Source organism: Ambystoma mexicanum, chromosome 2q (assembly GCF_040938575.1).
Source record: "Ambystoma mexicanum isolate Mex_15411 chromosome 2q, UKY_AmexF1_1, whole genome shotgun sequence".
Taxonomy (NCBI): Eukaryota; Metazoa; Chordata; class Amphibia; order Caudata; family Ambystomatidae; genus Ambystoma; species Ambystoma mexicanum.
The window spans coordinates 967,678,255-967,702,697 of NC_090924.1; the positions used below are offsets into that span (position 1 = coordinate 967,678,255).

At 44.7% G+C, this 24,443-nt stretch overlaps 1 protein-coding gene across 2 annotated transcripts in view; it reads right to left on the reverse strand.

Annotated features, from left to right (window-relative positions):
• The window catches only part of KIF15 (kinesin family member 15), a 2,141,222-nt gene that overhangs the window by 1,184,051 nt on the left and 932,728 nt on the right, over nucleotides 1–24,443 (reverse strand). For both annotated transcript variants that reach the window (XM_069648268.1, XM_069648269.1), the window contains exon 17: nucleotides 90–287. In XM_069648268.1, the coding sequence (XP_069504369.1) occupies nucleotides 90–287 (198 nt within the window). The remainder of the gene's footprint in view (nucleotides 1–89; nucleotides 288–24,443) is intronic.

Consider the following 24,443-nt stretch of genomic DNA (forward strand, 5'->3'; position numbering starts at 1 on the left):
CAGTCTGCTTTAACAATTAAGATCATGTGCATCCAGTTCTTTAATGAAAACTAGCTAGACAGTAAATAACATTCTAATATAAAAAATACCTGCACAAGTCTGAGCTCCTCTGCAATAGCTTCATAAGCTTGCTCCTTCATTTCAGGTGGAATTGGTTCATTGTAAATGTCATCCATTTGTTGTCCAGAAGTTGGCGTATCCAAACAACCATTATGCAAGAGGTCAGGGCTAATGCGAGGAACCAACCGAGACCTTAAGTCGTAAGCCTTTGTTGGAGTGGTCATGTTCTGCATAAGAAAAAAAATGGATGAAAACAAGGAACTTGCTACATCCATTGTACTCAACTTGCATATCTTTTTTTTATGTGATCAAACATTGCTTTAACACAGACTAATATACCCAGGTGTTTAGACTACTTCTCAGATAAAACCTGTTTAAAAAGGGTTACCAAAATAATTTCACATTATAAGCGAGTGTAAGGATCATCACTGCACTATCAAGTCACTAGTGCAGTGTTCTTCAAACTTTCTAATGCCCAGACCCCCTTGATTAAAATATACTTTATGCTGTGCCGCCCCGTCCTCCCCCAAAATGGCATATTGTCTCATTTTCTATTAAAAGTCGTCATCATCCTCCCTTTTGGAGGATCTTCATGCTCCCCTGGTCATCCTCCAGGGCCCTTTAGGGGGGCCAGCCCCATAGTTTGAAGACCACTGATTCTGGTGCCAGGCGATACTCCAAACAAGAACCTCTTGTGATAGCCATAGCCAACAATGGTGCACTTAACCCCTCTTGCCATTTTTCTTCAATCCAACCATCTAGAGAACTACAGGTACTGCATCTCTTAATGAAGATTAAGTCTTCACTCAATGGAACAATGGTGTGGGAGTCGGCCTACTGAGAACGAACATGGGTCAAATACCCTGTTCAATGGAATTTATTCCACGTTTCAGCTCAATGCACCCTTCACAGATGAGAAATATCCATTTGCAGATCAGTCTGGTCCCACCCACAAAGGCAGTCTAGCACCGAAATGCAAGGCAATTCTCCTCTGAACAAGAGTACAATCCGCAAGCCCAGACACATGTTTTGGCCTACATTGGAAGAAATTCCATAGAACAATGTCCCGAGTGGGCACCTTCACATAGAACAGGTTATTTGTCTGTGTTTGTTCTCAGTAGAGGGGCTACCAGATCTTTGTGTACTTAAAAATGGGTGCCAAAGATTGAATGCTTATATAAAACGTAAGGATGTTTTCAGCAATGGAATTTTCTAAACCTCGCTAAGTGTCTTTAAGCGAGTGACTCTGCAGCTTACTTTAACAAAGATCACAGATTTCCTCAATTCCCATTTAGAAGTGCGAGTTCAGTGTCATCAATGCTTTAAAGGCAGCCCTCTGGCACAATTTGCACTTCACTTTTGGATTGAAACAAGAGAATGCTATTGGAATGAATCATAAGTAGGCTTTCCTGTTTTCTGTTAAATATGATAAACCCCAGAAAAACACCACCGGAGGATAAGTGCTTCCCCGTTTCAAACCGAAAAACACAGTTTCCTCCCCCTCAACATGTGGTTGGTGTCTTAGTGTGAGAAAGGATGGGAGCAAGTTGGGGACGGGGGGAACAGATGGTTGGAGAGGGGGCTTGCATACATAGGAGAATGGTCCTATCCCCAGATTCCCCACAGTATGCCTGCATGCTTTCTCCCACTGCTACCTCTCTTGTCCCGTGACCTCATTAAAAAAAGACGGCACATTCTGTTCCAACGATTTTCTTTGATTAAAAAAAAAAAGAAGAGAAAAAAATATTTGGCCAGGGACCATTTTGAGAAATTGTAGATACATTTGAGCCATTTTTGTAGCTGCTGATTCACATGTCCAAATTGGCTAAAATTCCTCAAGATCCCTTTAACCACAGACAAATTATTGTATTTACAAATAATGGTTTAAGTCTTTATTTGTGCCCCCAGACCCCCTTTTCCCCCTTCCCTCGGATGTAGGGTTTGAATAAGGTAAATCGAGCAAGCGAAGAAAGTGAACCAAGTAAGTGCCGCGCGGTACATACCGCTACTAGTAGTAGGCTATAGTAAATACAGGCAACATTATTCTGCCAATTAAATAGAAACATCAGAAATGCGAGTTAGGTATACCGCACACAGTTATATTTACAACCTGCCCCTTTGTGCTTCTCATGTCTGGCGTTCGGACGATTGATGGGAATCAATCGCCCTCAGGACAACTGCAATAAATATAATCTCGATAAACAAGTGCCGCTATGATGATTTTTCAAAAAAGTAAATGAAAGAATTAAAGAATCTGCTCGTTGTTTTTCTGCGGCAAGATGAGAATATATAAATATAACAGACAGACTATGTAGATAATTCAAACACTAGGGCCAAGTGGACTTAATGCCACGAGATTCTATAATTATAAAATAACTAAACAAATGTTGAACAATGCCACTCAACATCATTATTATAATTCATCATAAACTGCTGTTTTGCTCTCTGTTATACACAGATAAAAAGCAGAACACACCCGAATAACATACCGGGTATCAAGATTCGTCCGGACTCAGTATGGAATGACTTGGAGTCTTATTACAACAGTTCTGTAACTTGATGCAACTTGATGTATATGGAGGGCTGGAATAAACCCATAAGTCTCCTAAATTTAGAAAATTACAACATGCTGCTATTATTAATTCACAGATTGGGGAAACAAATAAATCCCTCGGTTATTTTTGGGAAATAGAAGATCTGAGTCAATAGGAAGAAAACTTCCTGTGTTGAAAAAATTGAAGTTCCAATCTGACTCTTATCAAAGCCTACAGATGGGTAGTTACCACACTTGCTTAAATTAATAAGACATGGTTATTTGTTCTAGGCATTTAACGTGGCAATTTTTCTGCTTTTTTATTTGTAGTCATTGTGAGAAAACAGTCTGAAAATCAATCTTTGTCCTGAAGATGGCCAAAACGTCAAATAATGCCAGAGATGGCATCTAATACATTCTTTTGAACAAGGCCGAAACATATGAACATATGTAGACACATCTGAAAAGTTTACAGTGTAATAAATGTGTAAACTGCAAACATCTGTTGATTTAGAACAGTTTGTCTGCCACTTACTAATCTCACAGAGAGCACTAGAGGCTCACAGTAAATCAAATTTGAAATGCGGATTTGATGCAGGCTTTCTTTTGTTGTTCTTAAAGTTTTTAAATTATGATTGAATAAAATGTGTATTATTTAACTTTGATATAACTATGTCTACAATGTCTATTTCATGATTTATGTGCAATAGATAGAAATACTGTACCTGAGCCTCTGCACTAAGTAGATTGAGAAAGGGGTAGTTGATCTGATCTCTCTTCTAGTATACACAGGTTTGAATAAGGCATGCACAGACACAAAAAATGTATGTTACATTGTTTTTCAGTAAAACAAAGTCTTTGTCAGTGGGCATATACTACGTTGAGCAACTGTAGCCAATATTGAGCACTGTTATGCAACCATGAATTCACGCACCTCCAAAAATAAACATCTGAAAATTTGCCACAATTCCTCAAAATCGCCCCAGACTTGCGACAAATACTTTTTTTCAACTAAACAAGGATGTAACGGATTTGGCAGCATTCGTATTTGTAACCCAAGGCTGTCTTGGGGTTATTCCAATTTATGTAGTGTCAGAAAAAGACAGGCACTGAAAAACCTCTTACATCTTTTTTTGTAAAATAAAATAGTTGGTGGACAGGGGCTGTTTTGAGAAATAATAGCCAACTTTTAGCCATTTCTTCGACCACGCATTCATTTGGCCCCAAAAATAAAAATGGCTCTGAAATTTGCCACACTTCCTCTGTACAGCCCGATCACTGAAAAATATGTTTTTCTTTTACAAATAAAAACAATGTAACATTGTACTTGCAGTATCTGCATTCATGCTCCAAGGCTCTTTGCTTCTGTTCAAGCACACATGTTGAGAAATGTCAAGCAACAGTCGAGAAGGAGGTGGTGTGTAAGGCATCGGCGTCAAAGTACATTGTTGCATAGTATTGTTACACTTTTAAGGCCTTTAATGCTCAAGCGCATTGAGGCACTGCCAACCCTCACTAGTCTCCACTTGAATGTCAGTAAAGCTATGACTAAACCAGGTGACATGATCATATTTTGTTGAACTTCAGTCTTAAAAATGCATTTACAAAACGTGAGTCATTACTTAGTCTCAGGTTTCTTTGCATTCCAATAGATTTAGGCATCTTTCAAGAGGGGGATTACAAACCTGCAATGATACTCTATTTGCTTTACATATTTCTAAAAGAATGTACATATTTGAGTGGTTGATTATGGATTTGTGTGTAGAGTATTCTTGAAAGACAAACACACATGTTTCTACCAACTAGAGCCTCAAAGATGTATGTGGTTAAAATTCTGCATTTCAGACTGGACTCAATTGCTTGCGTCCATTGCTGGACTCAATTGCTGAATCATTGCTTAACTGACGTGTGTGATCTTACGCAGATCATTTTATCTCACTGGGACTAATCAATGAAAAGTAGAAGTTGCCAGAACTGATTCTGTCAAAATTATACTCTAGAAACAATGTCCTGCTCATTCTATTGCTCCATAAATAGCAACAGTGACCATTCACACAGTGCCTGGAGACCATACAAACTGAAGTGGTGCACGATATAAATCAGCATAACATATATAGCACATAACACATTTTGTTTGCTTTTTGGTTTACTCATTACAATTTCTTGTAATGTTGCTTTCCATGATCACATCAAGTATCAACACTTCCGGTCACAATTTTCTGTGATTTCACACTGTCAATGCATATGCAAGTTAGGGACCTCTGCACATCCTTTGTCAGATAGGCCCTCGCACATCATAGAACCTGCCATGGATATTGATAAAGGACATCATTCTGTACACAAAATTGCCAACATCATTTCTAGGGGCAATGTTTCAATGACATCTGTTGCTGGCTTTCTCAGCAGAAGCGTGTTGGCTCCCTTTTTCAGAGACTGTTCCCTCAAAAGCCAGTCCAGTGACAACATTGTACATTACACAATATTTCTACTGCACAAAAATGAGGTTCATAAAGGCCTATACAGTGGAAAAACACAGTTGCGCTCCATTATTTTCGACAAAAAATGTATACACACAGATTTAATTGCTGTGAAAATACTGAGAAAGTACCAGACCTAACGGTAGTCTGCTGACTCAGATCATGCAAGCGAACCCTTGTGATAGGCAGCCTTCTCTTATTAGCTCTAGTCAGTAGAATGCAACCTTAATTAAAACAAAATCGCATTACTGATATTCCTGATTCAATTTGTTTATTCGAAATGTATAAAAACAAGCCACAGAAGAGCAGATTACTTACCTTTGATAATGTTCTTCGATTAATATTGCATTTCTCCCAATGACTCCCCAGCGAATGACATCACCAGATATTCAGTTTTGACTCTGAATATGTTTTTTAGTCATGAGGGGAGAGTTGGGTGGCTCTAGTCCAACTGTCTCAGTTTCACTGCTGCCGCCGTAAAAGACACCCACAAAACATAAGCAAAGCCAGACAACCCCATGATCGAGGTGCCCTCCAATATTCTTTGCACACAGAAGAACGGTGGGACTGCAACAATTGGCTAAGAGTAATTTGAGGTGATGGAAGGAGAATAGATCAAGTGTTAGAAGAACACCCTATCCTCCATAAAGAACATTACCCATGGTATGTAACTGGTTTTCCTACTTATTGCTCATCTTTTGAAAGACTCCCAAAGCAAAAACAAAACCTGAATGGAAAGAATGATACAAGAAACCAGAAAACCATAAACCCCGTTGATGAGATCCCACCCTTTATTAAACATGGTCTGAAGGAATGGAAGAAGAGTTGCGAGAATGGTGGTGTGAAATATCTTGAGTATTGAGTCGTCTCTATGGAAAAATCCAGCTAAACAGTTTGATAGCCGTACCCTCTTCATGGCAATCTGCTGTTATCTTCAAATTGGGCTAAGTTCATGATGGTGTTTCTATGCTTACCTTTGAATTCCTGCACTTTAAATAGAATATGGGAAATGCGCTTCATCATTATCGTGTGATTTGTGCTGTTTTTGAAACTTATTTTTCGCATCTGAATGCATTTGTACATGATGTCCCTTCTGTTTGACATTTGGCCAGGAGGACGCCTCTTAAAGCTTCCCTTCTGTACACACTTCTTGCTCCAATAGATCTTAACAGTGCTTCTCACCATGAAAGGGTTGTATGGTGCTCTGATTTGGGACTTCAGATTTCTGATAGTGAATGGATCTGTACAGGTTATGGTCTATATAGGTTTAACCTTGACCTGGATCCGAGGCATACTCAGCAATGTATTTTGCACTTTATTTATTGGTCCCCCTGAACAATGAAAACGTGTAAACTTGTTCAGGATGATACCTGTTGGAATTGTAAATCTGATGTGGGGACTTTTCTGCATTTATTTTGGTCATGCTCTAAAATCATGTCTTTTTGGCACAATGTCTTCCAGAGTATTGACCTAGTGTTTGGTCTTTTGCTTTCTGTAATCCTTAGCTGTGTGTTGGGGTTGTTTCCGGTTGGGTTTCATTTGTCGATTGGCTTACTCTTCTTGGCTTATAGAAACAGATTTTAAAATGCTGGAAGAGTATCTTTAGGCCCTGTGCGGAAGAGTAATTTAGCAAGTCAAGAAAAAGGCAGATGAGTACTCTGGGATTTGGGGTATTTTCAATGAGTTTTACTTAAGGTTTCCTTCCTCCCTCTGTACATAGGTAATGGTTTACAGTTAATGTGTTTTGTTCTTGACGTTCTACTGTTTACTTGTTTGGATTTAAAATGTTGATGATTGTATTACATAGAACATTTCAATAAGTTAATTAAAAAAGAAAACTAAATAGAAGAATGCAGAGAAAAGAGACCATCATTCACAGCAAACATGTGCAAAGTGGCCAAAGTTGTTGTTTTAAAAATGTCACGTACTGGCAACAGGCCTGGCAGAGCCGACAAAGTCACTACTTGTAAAATGAGATCGGAGGCCTGGTAGCACTTCCTTGAGGGCAAATTCTTAACATGTCTAGACAGGATTATCCAATGAGAGAAAGTTGATTCGTAAACACTGCAACTAACTGACTCAGTGTTGGGTGGCTTAGCTGGCAGCCCGACAAATTATCATGGGTTTTTGCCCTCATCAGTGACAGAACAAAAAGTTCTACTCACTACAGAAAAGAGGTGCTGATGAACTGTTGAGGTCTACAATGAAAAGCAATTTGCAATCCAAAGAACACTAGAGACTTCTTACCCAGAATCAAATATTAGGTTTGAGCGTGGACTTCGCTGCGGGAAGCAAAGAGCACTTTTCCAGTCATAAGGGTAGATCGGAAGGGAAGAAGTTTGCAAAGGCATAATAGAAGGGAGCAGGGAGCTTACGAGGAATGGGGAGGCCAGGCAATTTGGAAGCAAGGGTCCTACAAGAAACCAGGGGCGAAAACCAGTGGATGTAGATTCAGCTAGTCTAAGATTAGGCGGGGACTGGACCTAGGTGTTTAAGTCATTCCTTGAAGAGGAGGGGTTTTGGCTAATTCCTGAAATGTAGACGCGGATGAGGCCGGGGTGGGTTGGAAGAGGCGGGCAGCGCTCAATAGTCTGGTGTGGACGGGAGGAGGGTCCAGAGTCACAGGGCATAGACCAAGAAGGTCAGTCTTCTGGTGCTTTCCTTCCTGCACCAGTGGAAATAAACAACTCCCGGAGGCTACAGGGAGCACAGGTAGTCAGTGAAGTCAGACAATGCGGACAAACAAAATGGTGGACATTTGTTTTTATCACTTCCTGCGGCAATACAATGACCCAAACTATAATTGGATGGACGGATTTAAAAAATAAAATGCACATCAATGTTAGAAAAGAAAGCACTATTACCGAAAAAATATTAGGGACTAAGGGATGAGTGAGATGTATATAAAAAGAAGCCTAACAAACAGAGGCAGTTTATCGAATTGGACATAAAAGGCAAAAAGCACTTGAAAGCAGACAGGTCCTGAGAAAAAGTAGTGATAAACTACCACTTGAACATTGGCAGGTGGCGAGAACTAGAGAGAACCTGAAACATTAGCAGTGCTAAGAAGAATCACTTGACAACCAAGAGGCACTGGGAATTAAAAATTACTCTGAAAAATGTTGCTACAATAAGTTAAGTTAAACATGACATGCAAAATTCAAAGTCAACAACCCCTACTGAAAAGGTATGGGATCCTGCGGCAATATGTACAAATCTGTTATACTATAAAGGAAAGTAGGCCTAAAAGAAATTGTGAATAGGTTCTCGGCACCTCTTAAATTCTGCTTCCCAATTAAACCAGCTGCCTCTAGGGACTGGAGGATCCCTGTTCTAATACCCATCTTGAATTTGTCCTTCCTGGAGGCACTGTTCAGGCACCTCAGGTCCACGATGAGATGCCAGCACCAGTCTTTTTTCAGCACCAGGAAGTAGTGGGAGTAGAAAAGGAGAAAGTAGTCCTGGGTCAGCACCTGGTGAACCCATACTTCCAAATCAATGTGCAACCATTCTTTGGAATGTTAGTCCAGTCTTCCTCCCACCGCCGAAGTGTGGAACTTCGGTAGAACTCTACATGGTTTTGCTGTAGAAGGAGGGTCTGTAGGGGACAGAAGCATGGAGTGCTTGTGCTCCCTGCCACCTCACCATCCGATCTGACAAATCTTCTATGACACTTCCTAGTGGCTCACTGGCTCTTGTCCCTTTGGCTAAAAAGGAGCTAAAGTATTAAAAGGGCCGACCTCACCGAGCTGCTAAAGCCCGAGTGGGTTGCTGTCTTACTGCTGCCCCCAGTGGCAGATGTCTTTGGAAATTATTAGACGACCAGGTGGGCGCAGGCACACCGCAGTGTGCCCCATGCCAGTTAAGACTTCTAGGCCTGTAGATATGGAGCCATCTCACCCCATGACGTCAGATCTGCGCTTTTTCACCAGCACACAGCAACTGGGGAACCTCGGAAGATACGAGATAAGCACCAAGAGGGGCAGGTTGTGAGGGAGATGAAGATTCTGAGAGAGGGAGGACTAATCCAGGAGAAAATAAAATTATGAAGAGGCAAGTCATTTGTTCTTCTAATGGATTCCTTCCTCTCAGATTTGTCATCGATGATAGACTCCCATAGGAGTACCGACATCTGGGAGAAGGAGAAGAGCGAAGACCAACACCAGAAAAAAACTGGAGGACGTATAGAACAAAGTGAACATTCTGTGCGCACAGGGAAACCAGGCAGTCATCTTTGGCAAGCATGTGCAGGGAAGCCCATATGGCGGCTTGAGGGATGTCCAAAGCAGTGCACCTCCACATCCCTACAGGGCTGAGGTAGTAACCATGCCTCTATGCTGGCGTATGAGATAGGTTTGCACAATACAAAAAACATAATAATGATAATAGTAAAATGCCCTGGGCCCTAAGCAGATCCTTCCAAGCCAGATCGTAGCATTCTGAGATACAGATGATGATGATCCATCTTGATCAGGCCTGTTTAGTCACAGCCCTGCCAGCTGAAGTCACAAAGGATCGGTCATCTTTCCTGCTATCTCTCCTCCAAAAGACATAAAAGCTGAGTGCCCACACCAGGACCAGTCGATGGAATCACTACTCCAAGATGTGAGGAGGAGGAGGGAAGAACACAGGAAAATGCTTCTGAGAGGTGAAAATCTGACCCCTTTCCTTCGAGGACACAAAGTATGAAGGTTTAACAAACAGTGCCTGGAGCTCACTCGCTAGTCTTGCAGAAGCAATGGCTACCAGATAAATTACCTTCCACGTAACTCAGCATGAATGCAGGGGCTCAAACAGAGCTTCCATAAGCAAAGTGAAAACTAAAGTCAAATACCATGTAGGAACAACAAAATGGCGAGCAGGAAAATTGTTGTGCAAACTCAGAAAAATCTGTATAACAGTGGTGATTGTGAAAGAAGTCTTCTTCAGGGTTCCTCTTAACAACCGACATGGCAGCCAGCTACCCATTCACATTGGAAATCTGCAGCCCCATCTGGCCTAGGAAAGCAGAAGGTCCAGTACAGAGGAAGTAGGAAAGATGAAAGGGTCCCTACACCAAGCCGAAAACATACGCTACCTGCGGGCACAGATGAATTAATGGCCGGCCTCCAAGAGGAAGAGAGTACATACAGGTCGTCTGACAAGTCTAACTCCTTATACTTCAGCCTCTCAGCAGCCAAGCATGAAGGTTCAGGCTGCAGAGACGCAGATGCAGGACTTGCCCGTCCCCCTCAGTAAGAGCGCAGGTCTAACTTGAAGTTCATGGAGAAGCCCAAACCACAATAGGTACATGTGTGGTACATGTGTACACCAGGTCCAGGCCCACATGATCCAATCGTTCATATAGGTAAAGCCATGGTTGATCTCCCTCCTGAGATGAGCCACTAACAATGCCACGTTCTTGAGATGAGCTGCCAACAGTTTTGTATGGTGCCAAGGAACTCTGAATTGGTAGTGGCCATTGCCAGCCACGAAATGCAGATACTTCCTGTGCGTTGAATGGAAAGGGACCTGGAAGTGGTTGTCCTGTAGGTCTAGCAACACACATCAGTCCTGTAGCTTTCGAGTGCCTGTGACTTGGGCTTGCACAGGAAAAAGTTCAAGACCCCACAGATCCATGATGGGGCCAAGGCCCTAGTCTGTTTATGGCACCAGAAAGTAAAACGTAACAACGCCACCATCATTACAAACGAGGCACCAGCTCTATGGCATACTTTCTCAGAAGTTGGGACAGGGGAAGATCCAGAGTTGAGGAAGGAGGGTAGTTGGTTGGGTGTTGAAAAAAACTGGAAGCAGTAACCCAGAATTATGGCCTGTAGGGCCCAATGGTTCCACGGTGGTGAGATGCCACTCAACGAAGAGGGACAGCTTCCTGTCCACCAGCATCAGATGAAAAAGGTCCAATTCACAAAGGTTTTGCTCATGGAGTAGTTGAGGGGACTGTTGATGCAGCAAAAGTCCCTCTCTTGGCAGCACAGCCTCTAACCTGGTGGGCAGGACGATGATGCTGTTGCTTGCCACAGGGTGACGACCTCTGACACAGTGAAGAAAGGGGAAGTAGTTGTGAAGGGCAACCTCAAGGAGTGGACGTGGATGGCTGCTGGATACCTGGACCCAAAGAGTGCCATGGTTTTGGAAGCCTGAAACATCTAAAGACTGGTCAGCCTATTCCCCAAAAAGAACATCACCATCAAAAGGCATGCCCATAGGTTTAGACTGAACATCTGGAGCAACTCCAGCGGTCCTCATCCATGAGTGCTACATCAGGATCGAACCAGTGCCCATGGTACATGCCACACAAATCTGGTGGCACAAGGCCTGATGCAACCTCTGGTGTTGAGCATCCTAATTGTTACTGACAACGGTTGTAAAACCCTCATAGCTCAATGGTTGGTAGGTTATCATCTGCACTTGAGAAGACACTCCACAGACCAAAGGTATACCTGGCCAAGGCATAGTAGTGTTTACTGCCCATAGGACCAGGCTACAGAACAGGAAAACCTTGCTACCCATGGCATTGGGCTTCTTTCTCTCCCGGTCACGGGACAAAGAAGGAAGGGATGGATGTGAAACGTAAGCCCACAAGTCACTGCAATTGGCATACATGCTTGGGTGATTAGTCAGGGGCAACCCAGCATGAGTCTCAAACGTAGTGATGGTAATGTCATTCATTTTTCAAATAAACTGAAGCCAAAGTATTTTGAGTTATTTGCTCTTCATCAGGGCTGACATCACACCACGAAAACATCAATTAAAACTCTAATCATAATGAAATGAATAGAATCAAATAATGGACAAACCACACATGATAAACAAAAATAAAGAAAAAGTGCCAAAACATGATAAGTTACTTCAAACATTTGCATCATTCATTTCACACAGCGCCAACTGCGCATCCATGGTGACTTTTGCCTAAAAAAACATAGCTTTTTGGTTTGCTTTTCATAATCCATCTCGTATAGATTTATAAACTCCATCAGTATCAATTCCAAGATTTTTCATCATATTACATAAATAGATCATGTAAATGAAGTGTGATTGGATTATTGGGGCACACATGGTCTATGTTCAATATGCCCAACTTCAAACGAACCTGCTAGCATTTATCTGTCACCAGCAACATTTGTTATTCCAAATGCGATCAAATATCGATTATCCCTAAATCACCAGTACATGATTGCCCTAAATGAAATGCATAAATATGAGAGGGTACCTATTAGAGTTCTAGTGCTCGTGTGTTTCCAATGACTGTGTGTATACCACTTGCATATGGCTTTATCAGGCTGTTTATGCTCTGGGCATATAACTAATTATTGCAACATCCATGCATTCAAACAGTGTACCGAAATAAACTGCCAGCATTTTCCAATATTGTGTTTACCTTCACATGTTCTCATGTTCCTTAGTTTTCTATTCTTATTCAAGAATTCTTGTATCAGTATCAACGTTGGGAGTATTGATTTCTCAACCTTTAGATGGGCATACAGAAGAACAAGTTACTTACCAACTGGTAACATTCTTTCGACTGGATGTTCCTCCAACGTATTCTATATCTTTGTAATGTCCACAGCTGTGCACTTCGGAAACTTTTTCAGCAGAGGGCGTCCTACGTCAATGACATCGGGCCGATGACCCTCGAAGGCCTCCGTCGAGGGCGGCGTCGCCAGATGTTACAAATAGGACGCACGGCACCCGTAGCCTCAGTTTAAGTTTTTTCCCTCAGAACGTGTGGCACCAGTCTCATGCCTGCTTGACTGCCCTTAGCCTTGCGGAAACGGAAGCTACAATCGCATAGGAAATACTCCAGAGGGGCAGGCTGGGAGAGCAATGTGGAGGAACATCTAGTCGAATGAACGTTACAAGTTGGTAAGTAATAACTTGTTCTTCGAATTGGACTGTGTCCTCCAACTTATTCCACATCTTTGACAGACTCCCAAAGCATTACCAGTAATTGGAGGAGGGAAATAATTTAGAGTACCCAATTAAATTGCAGAATAAAGAACCGCCTTCCCAAAGGCCATATCCTGACCATCGATTGTATCCAGGGAGTAATGTTTAACAAAGGTGTAGATTGAAGCCCATGTGGCTGCATCACAACTATTCCTAATAGGAACCCCCTGCTGGAGGGCTGTGGAAGTAGCCACGCCCCTAGTGGAATAAGCTCACAACCCTTCAGGAGGATCCTTACCCGCCAATCGGTAACACTCTGTAATGGTGAAGATAATCTACCTGGACAAGGTCTGCTTAGTAACAGCCTGGCCCAATCGGTGTCCAGCATATCCTACAAAGAGTTGATCATCCACTCTGACCCTGGACATCGTAGAAATGTAAAAGCTCAGAGCTCTCCTAGGATCCAACCAATGGAGTTGTTCCTCTTCCTTACAAGGATGAGGAGGAGGGTAGAAAGATGGAAGAACCACCTTTTGACTCAAATGATATTCAGATACTACCATAGGTAGAAAAGGAGGGACGTACCCGCAGTACAACCCTATGTTATGAAACACAATAAAGGGTGGCTTAGAGCCAGCAATTCACTCACTCTGCGAGCGGAAGTAACCGCATCCAAGAACACAGGCTTGAAGCACAGTAATCTCAAGGGACAAGAGTGCAAATGTTCAAACGGAGCACCCCCACAATGTCCCCGACCACCATGCATACTTTTTCGCTGGCCCCTTTGACTGGCGGCCCCTCGTTCTACCAAAGGAGGAGTAGTAATGAAAATAACCTCCCCTCCATTGCTGAGAGGCGGAGGTTGATGCACAGCTGCGCTTAAAGATTTAGCCGCAGCTTTTGAGGTCTGCAACCTCTCAAGGCTCTCGTCAGCCTTGCTGCCAAAAAGATGCGCCATCAAAGGGCATGTTGAGAAGATGGGCCTGCACATCCGGAGAAAAGCCCGACTTCTGCAACCACGCAAATCTGCATATAACGGTGCTCGGAGCCATGAATCTGCTAACACTGTTGGCCGTATCCAAACCCGACTGAAGGGATGCGCACATGGCATCCTTGCCGTCCTGCACAAGAGCAAGGAACCCATCCCTTTCTACCCCCTCGGGAACATGCTCAGCCGCTAAAGAAACAGTTCCACAGTGTGTGTGAGAACTTTGCCAAGGCAAAAGTGGAGTTGGCCGATTTCAATGCCATGCTCCCAGCAGAAATACCTTCCGGGCTGAACCGTCGAAGCGCTAGTCGTTCCTATACGGAGGGATGGTAGGGTACGTCACCTAACCCGAGGTGGCCATAGCTGCCTGAACCACGAAACTCTCAGGAGTGGGGTGAGTAGATAAATAGCTGGAGTCACTAAAGGAAGGGCGGTATTTCTTTGTCAAAGATTTGTTAACAGCCGGAGAGATTCCGGGGACTGCCAAGCAGCTGCCACCCTTTTCTGTAAGGTGAGATGAAATGGTAAAACCGGGTCAGAGGACGGACCTTGATCTAAGATGTCCGTTACATCATCCTGCACAAAGTCTTCAGGAGGACTGGACCAGCCCAAATACTCTGAGACCCTAGCCATGAGCCTCCTGTATGAAGACTCTGCATGCACCCCAGGCTCAGGCCTACCAAATTCCACTTCCGGGGCAGTGTCCAACCCACTGGCATCATGGAGGGTCTGCCTCAACTCCTCCAACTGACTGTCTCCAGAAAAAAATGTAGCTTCATCAAGTTCACCAGGGTCCTCAAACTCAGACCTTTCTTCCTCTTCATAAAAGTCAGCCAGGTCTGGAGACAGAAGGGGGCCTGAAGTCCAGAACAGGCCTCACAGACTTCACCGTAGCCTTCATAGGAGGATCCAACACATCAGGGTACTCCAAAGGTAGACTGCGGGCAAAAATACCCAAAGGCGTCAAGAGCGCCGAAGGCTTAGACATCGAAAAGGCTTTGGCCTCGACAGTGCTGACGGCGCCGTGGGCTGATACGAAGGCAAAGTGTCAACATCCGAGTTGGACGGACAAGGCAACGACTGAGTCGACGCCGGCATCGAGCCCTCAGTAGGTTTCTGCGGTCCTGCTGGGGACGAGGACCGAGACCTAGAAGCACGTCTCTTGCGACTTTTAATCCTTGTCCATATGGGGCATCAAAGGCTCCCGATGCGAGTCGCGTCATGGACCAGAGCCCGAAGGTGTGCAAGCCACGGTACGACACCGATCCTGGCCAGCTTCATTAGAAGGTGCGACCGGACCAGTTGTTAGGCAGATTCCTGGGCAGTGCCCTTAGGGACCACTACACAAGATTAAGACTACAGGTGGTAGTCCGATTTCACCTTTGGTACAAGCCTGTACTACACAGAGTGGTAGCAGTAGCGGAGCAGCCAGACTTATCTCAAGAGCAAATGAGCAGTAGTAGAGATTACACAAAGGACTACGGTTACTGTGACTCAAGCAAACACTAACTCAAGATTTCTGGTTAAAAATATAAGTACATTTATTTTTAAACCATCTGTTCATAAAACACTCACTTCTATTAAATTAAAGTAACACTTCAAATATACTACACACAACCAATTCCCCTTGTGCAGTTCAATTCAAGGTAAGTACATTGGATTTGACGGACCGGTGTTGTGAAACAAATACGTTACCGTGGGTTAATACACAATCACGTTTTGACAATGACAGTTCAGTCTTACGAAAGAAAGGCAACCCGCGATAAGAAATGTTACTGAAGTCAAACACACTTAGCACATGAATTAACACAAGAAAATAGGGGATAGAATGATACACAATTCTTTTGTCAAGGCAGATAGAATCAGAGGACACTTTCTAAAACAGATGAGTCAATAGGCCTGCGCCAGTGTCAAATGGGACAGGGGTCCTGTTGTCGAGGATCACAAGGTTAGAACAGTTCACGATTAGAGATTGCCAGGAGTACTTAGATATTGTCGAAAGGGAGGCAAAAGTTATAAGAGGGAAGAAAGATAAGGACAAGCCTTTGGTGAGGAGAAAAGGGTTCACCTCAATTCCTCGAAGTCAGACACAGTACCTTATTCGTTTGAAGAAAAGGTGGTGCCACGGCAGTTGTTTCCGGTAGTTCATGTAGCTTCATTTGTGGAGACAAGATGGAGGAGGTCTGGAGCGATCTGCACTACCCAGGGATGAGGCCAGCAGCAGCAAAGCAACAGTGTATAAAAGGTGCACTCCTTTAAAACAGGAGAGGCTCTTCAGGTGGCTATCCGGACCACTACAGCTGGGTGCAGCGATTTCGACCAAGAAGAGGATCCTCTGACTGTAGAAGGTGAGCTGATTGATACCACCAGGCTCAAAGGAAGAAGACTCCGGACTGGACCGTCTCTTGTCGTTGAAGGGTAGATAGCTCAGGACTGCAGCAGGGCTTCACCGGGACTCGGGAGTTGCAGCAGCAGTCTTCTTCTCCGCTTCTCTTCGGTTCCTTGCAGTTCCAGTGTTGACTTACTTCCAGCCCAAGAGTCCTGCCTTTTATGCCAAAATCCCCCATTCACACAGCCTGGCTGTCAATCACTCAGCAGGGGGGTTTGTCTGGCCCGGACAACCACCTCAGCCAATCAATACAAAGTGTGACTTGAGTCTCCAAGGAGACCCTGTGCAGGGAGTGACTAAACCCCTCCCTCACATTCAGCCGACCTAGACACCAGATGCCAAAGGAGGTCTTCTGGACAGAAGCACGCAAAAGGTCGGAGAACAAAGAATGCAAACCTGGTTTGCCGCGCAAAGTGAAACACAAGAAGGATTTTAACAAAAAGAAATGGCGATAAAACCCGACTGGAGCCAAATTATCAAGTATTTGGTCAAGCGGGTTTAAGTTTGAGGCTAATACAAGAGCCTATAACAGTACCACGTTTATATAATATAATTGCGGTAGAAAAGATAGAGTAGGTACCACTGCCACCAGCCAAGTCTAAGTGTTAAGGGAGGGAAACAAAGCTCCAAGAGGTACAGACAGAAAGGAGTAGCAATTAACCCTTTCCAGTACTCCATGTAAGATGGGGTGTACTGGGTCTGCAGTTTAAATGACTACATAAAGTAAATGGCAACTTTAGCTGTTTCTGGGGGACAGTAGTCAGCCCTAGAAAATATGGAGTCAATGGGAAGTCTTCGAGACAATCCTGTGCTACTGCACCGAAGGTGCTGTGTAACACACACAAAAAGTAGGGCTCATGGAGTGGTGTGGCTCCAGAGGCCAAGATCACACAAACAGTTGAAATACACATGGCAAAACACATGTAAGAGTGGGAAAAAGGTTCACACTCTTACCAGGTGGAAAAAATAAACCCCAGAAATCCAGCAAAGCTGCTGAGGGACTCATTAGGTAAGGGAAATTAGCCATAAATGAGAATTCTCCCTAACACCCGTGCCCTGCGATTGAAAAATTGCTAACATTTGTTATTTAAACGCAGCCCATTCTGCTGGAGTCGAGGACTTCGTCGGGCATGCTATCTTCCTTGAGGCACCATCCTCCGAGGAGGACGGAGAAGTTGACCGGTGACAGCGCTTCCTAGAGTGCCAGGGGGAGGAAGCAGAATAGCGGGAGCCACTCCGGGACCGAGATCCCCGGGACTCCTTCCAATGCAGAGAGTCGCCCGTCGAGTCGTCGGTGGAAACCCCCTTGGACGATTTGGATTTTTGGCACTTAACAGGAGCCTATCTGGAGCTTCCCCTTCCGCAAGGCCTTGGCAGTCAGCGACTGGCATTTCGAGCAGACGTCGGTGTCGTGCGACTTGCCGATGCACCATAAACAAATGCGATGCGGGCCGGTGATCGACATTTTCGACTTGCAGACCCGGCAGGTCTTGAAGCCAGACCACAGAGTAGGAGGGGTCGAAGAAAGAGACATCTCAATGATAAAACACCAGGCGCGCTGAGTTTCACGAAGCAACACGTTCGCAGAAAAAACAGAACTGAGGCTACGGGCACTGTGCGTCCTATTTGTAACATCCGGTGACGTCGCCCTCGACGGAGGCCTTGGAGGGACATCGGCCAGATGTCATCGACGCAGGACGCCCTCTGCTGAAAAAGCTTCCCAAGTGCACAGCTGTGGACATGTCAAAGAAGTGGAATACGTTGGAGGACACAATCCATTCGAAATGTTTGTCTCAAGAAAAATTGAATCTACTAACTTCAAAGGAAAAATGCTTGTATTAAATCTATTCAATATCGATGTTCTTTCTAGCGTTCAAATTGTTCTCATCATTGCATAACAGTAATCTTCATTGTAACAAGGGTTCTGTAAGATTCCCTCTGTGAACACAAAAGACCAATATTGGTCCTTCTCACTGGGTCCCTCGCATTCTAGTAGGAATGGTATTTGTCTTATGCGCAGCATGCATTGAACCTTGATAGATACCTGTGACATTCAGCTTCTTGCTCTCCCTGTCCGGGTGGCAGTGAGAGGGGCTTGGGGGTGGATGTTGACTTCAAGCCAACCGTCGAGGCCTGCAACATCAGTCTCTCTGGGGAGTGATGCATGCTGAGGAAATCTGATTCCGATGGAGCCAGCAATGCTTCTTTGCAAAGGACCGATCCGCTGCAGTTGTGGAGTCCGATTTCTCCCGGTCCAACAACATGGGGGGATCAATCGCTGGGTTAAAAAGTAAGGGTTACGGCCTTAAATGACCTTACTTCAAGATATCAGTCAGGTGGATCTAGAATTTCGGCCAAGAGCCAGTAAACAAATCCAATGCCTTCCTTACTTTTACTATCTGGAAGAAAGCGCGAGGCCTACCCGGTCCTGACCAGGCAAAGATATCAACGTACAAGTGTTCGGCAGAATCCTGTGCAGTCCCCTTAGGGAGCACTACAGAAGATTAGGACTACAGGTGAGAGCAATAAATCCCCTTTGGTATAAGTATGTACCACAAAGATTTAGTTGGTAGCTGTGGCTGAGCAGTCAGACTTCTCTCAAGAGGGAGATGAGCAGTATTCAAGGTTTACACAATAGGCCTACAGTACTATGGAACAAGGAAACGCTGACCAAAGCTTTGTAGTAAAAAGAATATATTTATTTTATATACTTCTAGTAAAACACATTTATCACAGTTCTTAAGCAAGTTAAATTCAGTCAAATAAAGGATATACAACTCCCTAGTTAAATTGTAGACAAGTTTGAGCAAGAGTGAAAACTGAGCAAAATGGCACAGTGAAAACCAAACACAAATGGCACTCTAGCAATTTCTTACAAGGGAGGGAAAACACAAGTCATGTAGAAATATCTTCTTATAGGCCCCAGCAACACTTCCCCTGAGTTTGTGAACCAATTTAGGTAAGGTAGTAAATCAGTATAGCAAATACTTAAATGAAAACTGAGCAAAATGGCACTTCACAAGGTTTGAAAGTGGGAAGCAAGTGGTGGTTATACGAAGTAGGTGCACCAACACAGTTCTAGTCGAGAAGCAATCTAGTGAAGGCAGTTCTAAAAAATTTAGCCAGAGTCAGTAGGCCTGTGCCAGAATCAGTGGTACAGGGCAAGGGCCCAGGAGCAAAATGTTTTTGTAGCTGCAGTCAAGTCTTTGGTTAACGATTTTGAAAAGGTGGATGCAGAAGGTAAAAGCCAATGTTAAGAGAGGGGTGGCCAACCCAACAGGTGGGTAAAAGATTTAAAACTACCACGCAGAAAGGGCGGCCTGGTGAAACAATATACCTTTGAAATGAAGAAGTGGCTCCTGCGGTGGCGGTTGTTCCTGGTAGTTCCTGCAGTTCGGGGGATCCAGCAGAGGAAGAGAGGCTATCCTCGTGGAGGAAGGTTTGAGTTACTGCACCACCCAGGGATGAAACCAGCCGCGGTGCTGCCTGACGAATAAAAGGTACGCTCCTTTAAATCGCGGTCCAGGTGGACAGGTGCCTGGATATCTGGCCTCTGAGTACAGGGTACTGGCGATTCGACCAAGGCAGGTCCGGGAAGGCGATTGGCAAACTGGTTGGCCCCACCAACTCAAGGGAAGAAGGCTCTTTCAGATGAAGATCTTCTCTGGTCGTGTGGCGAAAAGTGGTGAGACGCTGCAGCAGGGCTTCACCGGTGATTCAGTTGTTGCAGATGTCTTTGGCTTCTCTCCTCTTCGGCTTCTTAGTTCCAGTGGCGACGTCTTGCTCTTCCAGTCCTCAGGACCCTGCTTTTATGCAAAAAGAGCCCCTTTCATACAGCCTAGCTGTCACTCACACAGTGGAGTGGTCATCTTGGTGGGAGACCCTCCAGCCTAACAGGATAGAGTGTGACATGGGTTGCTGAAGCAACCCTGTCCAGGGATCCTACTCCCCCTCCCACACAAATGGACCCACACCAGACTCAGTGGCGTCGAATGGAGGGCTTCTTGGCAGAAGCCCGCCAAAAGGACGAACAAAGGATCCTGACCTGGGTTAGGAGTGTAGAGAAAGACACGAGAAAGAAGTTATATTAAAGTTCTGGCACATAAAATCTACCGGAGTAAAGTTAATATTAAAATGCACCGGCGGTATGTTAGAGGCTGTCAGAAAATGTGGTAGCCTTGAACAATGGGGAAGTCCCATAGGAAAATATTTGAGGTCGAATATTTACGGTAGTAACCACTGCCACCAGCCAGAAACCTTTGAGAGAGAGACTGTACGGTACCCTCTCGTAAATGAGCATAAGGGAAAAACTATTAACTCTTGCCAGTACCTCCACAGTAAGATGGGTTGTACTGGTTTAGTTCATAAAAATTGACTAGTAAAGTCAATTGGGACTTTACATGTCCTGGGAGACAGTAGTCAGTCTCAGGGCATGGACTCTATGTTTGGGGGTCGCTACGACACCCCTGTGTCACTGCACTGAGGGTGCTGTGTAACACATGTGAATAAAGATGGTTCCTATGGAGGTGAGAAAAACCCCATAGACATTAAACACAAAAAGAGCCTAGAACACACATAGCAAAAATGCCTAAGAGTGGGAAAAAGAGTCCCACTCTTAGCAGGATAAAAAAACAAACCCTTCAAATCCAACAAAGCTGCTGGGGGACTCTATAGGTAAGGGAAATTTGCCATAGAATGAGAATCCTCCCCAACAACAAGGAGGTCCCCCACAACATGGTATTCCTCAAGAAAGTCCTCAGTCTCCCATGAATACATGAGAATGAACACACAGGGAACATCATCCATTTTCTCATGAAATATTTGACATCCTTGACATATTCTGACCTCTTGAAAGAGGAATGTATTCAGTAGAAAAGCCGGCGCTGAAGTGAGGCAGCGCATAGACACCTCAAGGTGTAGCTGCTGGTTGCTGGGAAGGAGTCCGTTCACCAGCTAAGCCAGAGTTGAAGGTGCAGATAGGAGGTTGTGGTCCAATGAGGCACCCCTGTCGGCTTCAACAAGCGTGGGATTCCGGGTCCTTCTCAACTGCGGCTGCCTGAATCTGTCCCATTCATCATGAGTAGATGATGTAATGGGAAACACTACCTCCGAGGTGTCACTGGAGGGGGAACAATGACTCAGATTCCTGGAGCAGGAGGAGGAAGAACAATGCCAAGAATAGTCCACTGGAGAGGGTTATCTTTTCATATGCTTTTTGTCCCTGCTAGCCAACTCCTTTGATGGCTACTTGATTGGAGTCTTCTTGAACTCTCGGCTGAGCAACTTCAAAAGGAGCCTCTTACCATCTTTGTGCTAGAAAGTGAGGCTCTTGGTGGCATGCTCCTGAGGGCCTTTGAATGGATCAACTGGCAAGATTCGCAATGGTCTTTCCAGAGGCAGTAAATGCATATTCTGTGGGGATCAGACATGGCCATTTGCCTCCCACTATCCTGACAGGGTCTGAAGTCAGAGTGCTTCAGAAGGTTATGCATGGCTCAGTACACTTCTGGAACGCCACTTGGCAAACTTCTTCCGAGTGTGCATTAAAAAAAAAAAAGAACTGAGGTCTTTGGGTGTAGCAGCTCCATATATACTGGCCCCGACGTCTCTGCTTTGGGGTGATTAACAGCACAGATCGAAAGTCATGCTGTTAGGGTGACATCTCTGTTTTGGCTGAATTTCCTAACCTAGTGAGTCACCCAGCAGCTTTGCTGGATTTCTGGAGTTTGTTTTTTCCTCCTGCCAAGAGTGAGACTCTTTCTCCCACTCTTGGACATGATTTATGGTGTTCCTTTGAATGTTAATGTGTTTCATGGGCTATGGGGTCTTTTACTCCATAGGGTCTCTCATGTTTTTTTTATGTGTGTTAGACAGCACCCTCCGTGCAGTAACACTGGGGTGTCATAGTGACCCCCCCCACCATAGACTCCATACCCTGGGACTGACTACTGTCTCCCAGGGCATGTAAAGTCACCATTGGCTTTACTAGTCCCAAATTACTAACAGCACCAGTACAAACCATCATATTGTGGACGTACCGGTAGGGGCAATTCGATTGCCCCTGGGTCTGTTCGAGGGGGCACCGTCCCGTCCCCCCCTCGTCGAGTTTTGGCTGGTGGCAGTGGATACTACTTTTTATATTCAACCGTGAATATCTCTCTATGGGATTTTCCCATTGTTCGAGAGTAATACTTTTTAACATAGCCTCTAACATACCGCCGGTTTATTTATTTAATATTAATTCACCGGTTGGTATTTTCTGCCAGAACTCGGTTTTAAGATGGCGTTTGTGCTCGCCTCTGTAACTCCAAACCAAAGGTCGAGCCCTTTGGTCCACATTTTGGCGGGCTTCTCCACAGAAGCCTCCAAAAGTGGTGCCACTCTGTCTGGGTACCACAGCGGGTTTGGGAGGGGGTTTAGGCACCCTGGACTGAGTTGCCTTGGCAACTCAAGTCGCACTCTTGTGTGAATGGCCCAAGTGGTGAGCCGGCCGGCTCACCACTTAGCATGTTTGATTGACAGCTAGGCTGAGTGAATGGGGGTGTGCTGCATAAAAGCAGGGCTTTTGGGACTGGAACTTCAGAAGTCGCCAGAGGACCTGAAAAATCTGACGAGGGAGAAGCTGAGCCGACCTACTACAACGACACCACCGGTGGAGCCCTGCTGAACCGGCTCACCACTTCCCAACGACAGAGATCTCCCTGCTGGAGAGTATTCTTCCCCTGACTGGTGGGCACAACCAGTTTACCTTCTTTTCTCGCATCCCAGGACGTCTTGTGGTCGAATTGCCTGTGCCAAGCACCGCGGCAACCGGATAGCCGCTTACCACTGGACGCAAATAAAAGAACCGCTCCTTTTAATTGAGAACTCCGCGGCTGGTTTCTTCCCTGGCAGTGCAACGGACTCCTGCTTTCCTCCCCGACGAGATCCTCTCTTCCCCCGGACAAAGCACCGACTTGCACCCGCTGCCAGGAACAACTGCCCCCGCTGGAGCATTCACTCCATTTTAAGGTACCGTGTCCGCCAGGCCTCCCTTTCTAAAGATTGCTACAAGGTAACCATAATCGCTTAACCTTCTGGACTGGGCTGGCCGCCTTGACCATCTAACTGGTCCCTTTCTGTTGGTCTAACTCTTTCTGAAATTGTTGCAAGACTTTTGGCCACTTTTAACCGTGTGACCTTGGACACATTTCGACCGGAGCCTCTTAAAGTGGGTCCGGCCTTGTTAACTTTGCCTTTACGGTTTTAAACTGCCTTCTTCTCCTACTGTGTTCTTCCGAAAGTGTTGGGATCTGTTTCTACCTTTGCTCTGCCTTTCTCTCCCTTTTTAACCGATTGATTAGAGTGCCATCTTCGTTAAGCGCTCACCGCTGTCTGAAAATAAGTGTTGCTTTACTTAAGACTTGTCTAATAATCGTGTTTGCTTGTTCTACTGTGTTCTTTGACCTACTGTGAATACTCTGTATACTGCCTAACTTCTTGAGAGAAGTCTGACTGCTCAGCCACAGCTACCAGGTAAATCTGGGTGGTACAGACTGCTATCAATTGGGTTTATTGCCAACCACCTGTAGTCTTAAATCGTTTGCAGTGGTCCCAGAGGGAACTGCACAGGTTTCTGCCTAACACTGTTGGCGCTAGAGTAAGAATATCATAGATCAGGAGTCAGAAAATAGGAATTTTCTAAACCCTGAACAAATTACAGCCCTAATGAATGCTATAATGATAATGAAAAAAACTGGACGACAATTTTCTAGAGGAGTGATTTATTATGACAATCACGTCCATTATAGTTTAAAAACATTTTAGCAGCACAATGTATACCATTACAATTCTATTAGGTATCTACAAGGTGCAACATTTTTTGCAGTTTTTGAATTTCATCTTAGCACAACAGAGAGCTGCACAATAAATTGCATCACATTGCCCCTCAGATAGGCAGAGCATCATCGTAATGAGGGAGTGCCAAACTCGGTAAAGGAACTCATTTTTAATCTTCTGTAAGATGCTATGCAAAATGACGGCTCTTTCCATGCTTTAGCAACTACCAAGGTGATGAGGCAACTCTAGCAGTTCACTAACCCGCCTGGGATCCCAGGCTGCCGTCTG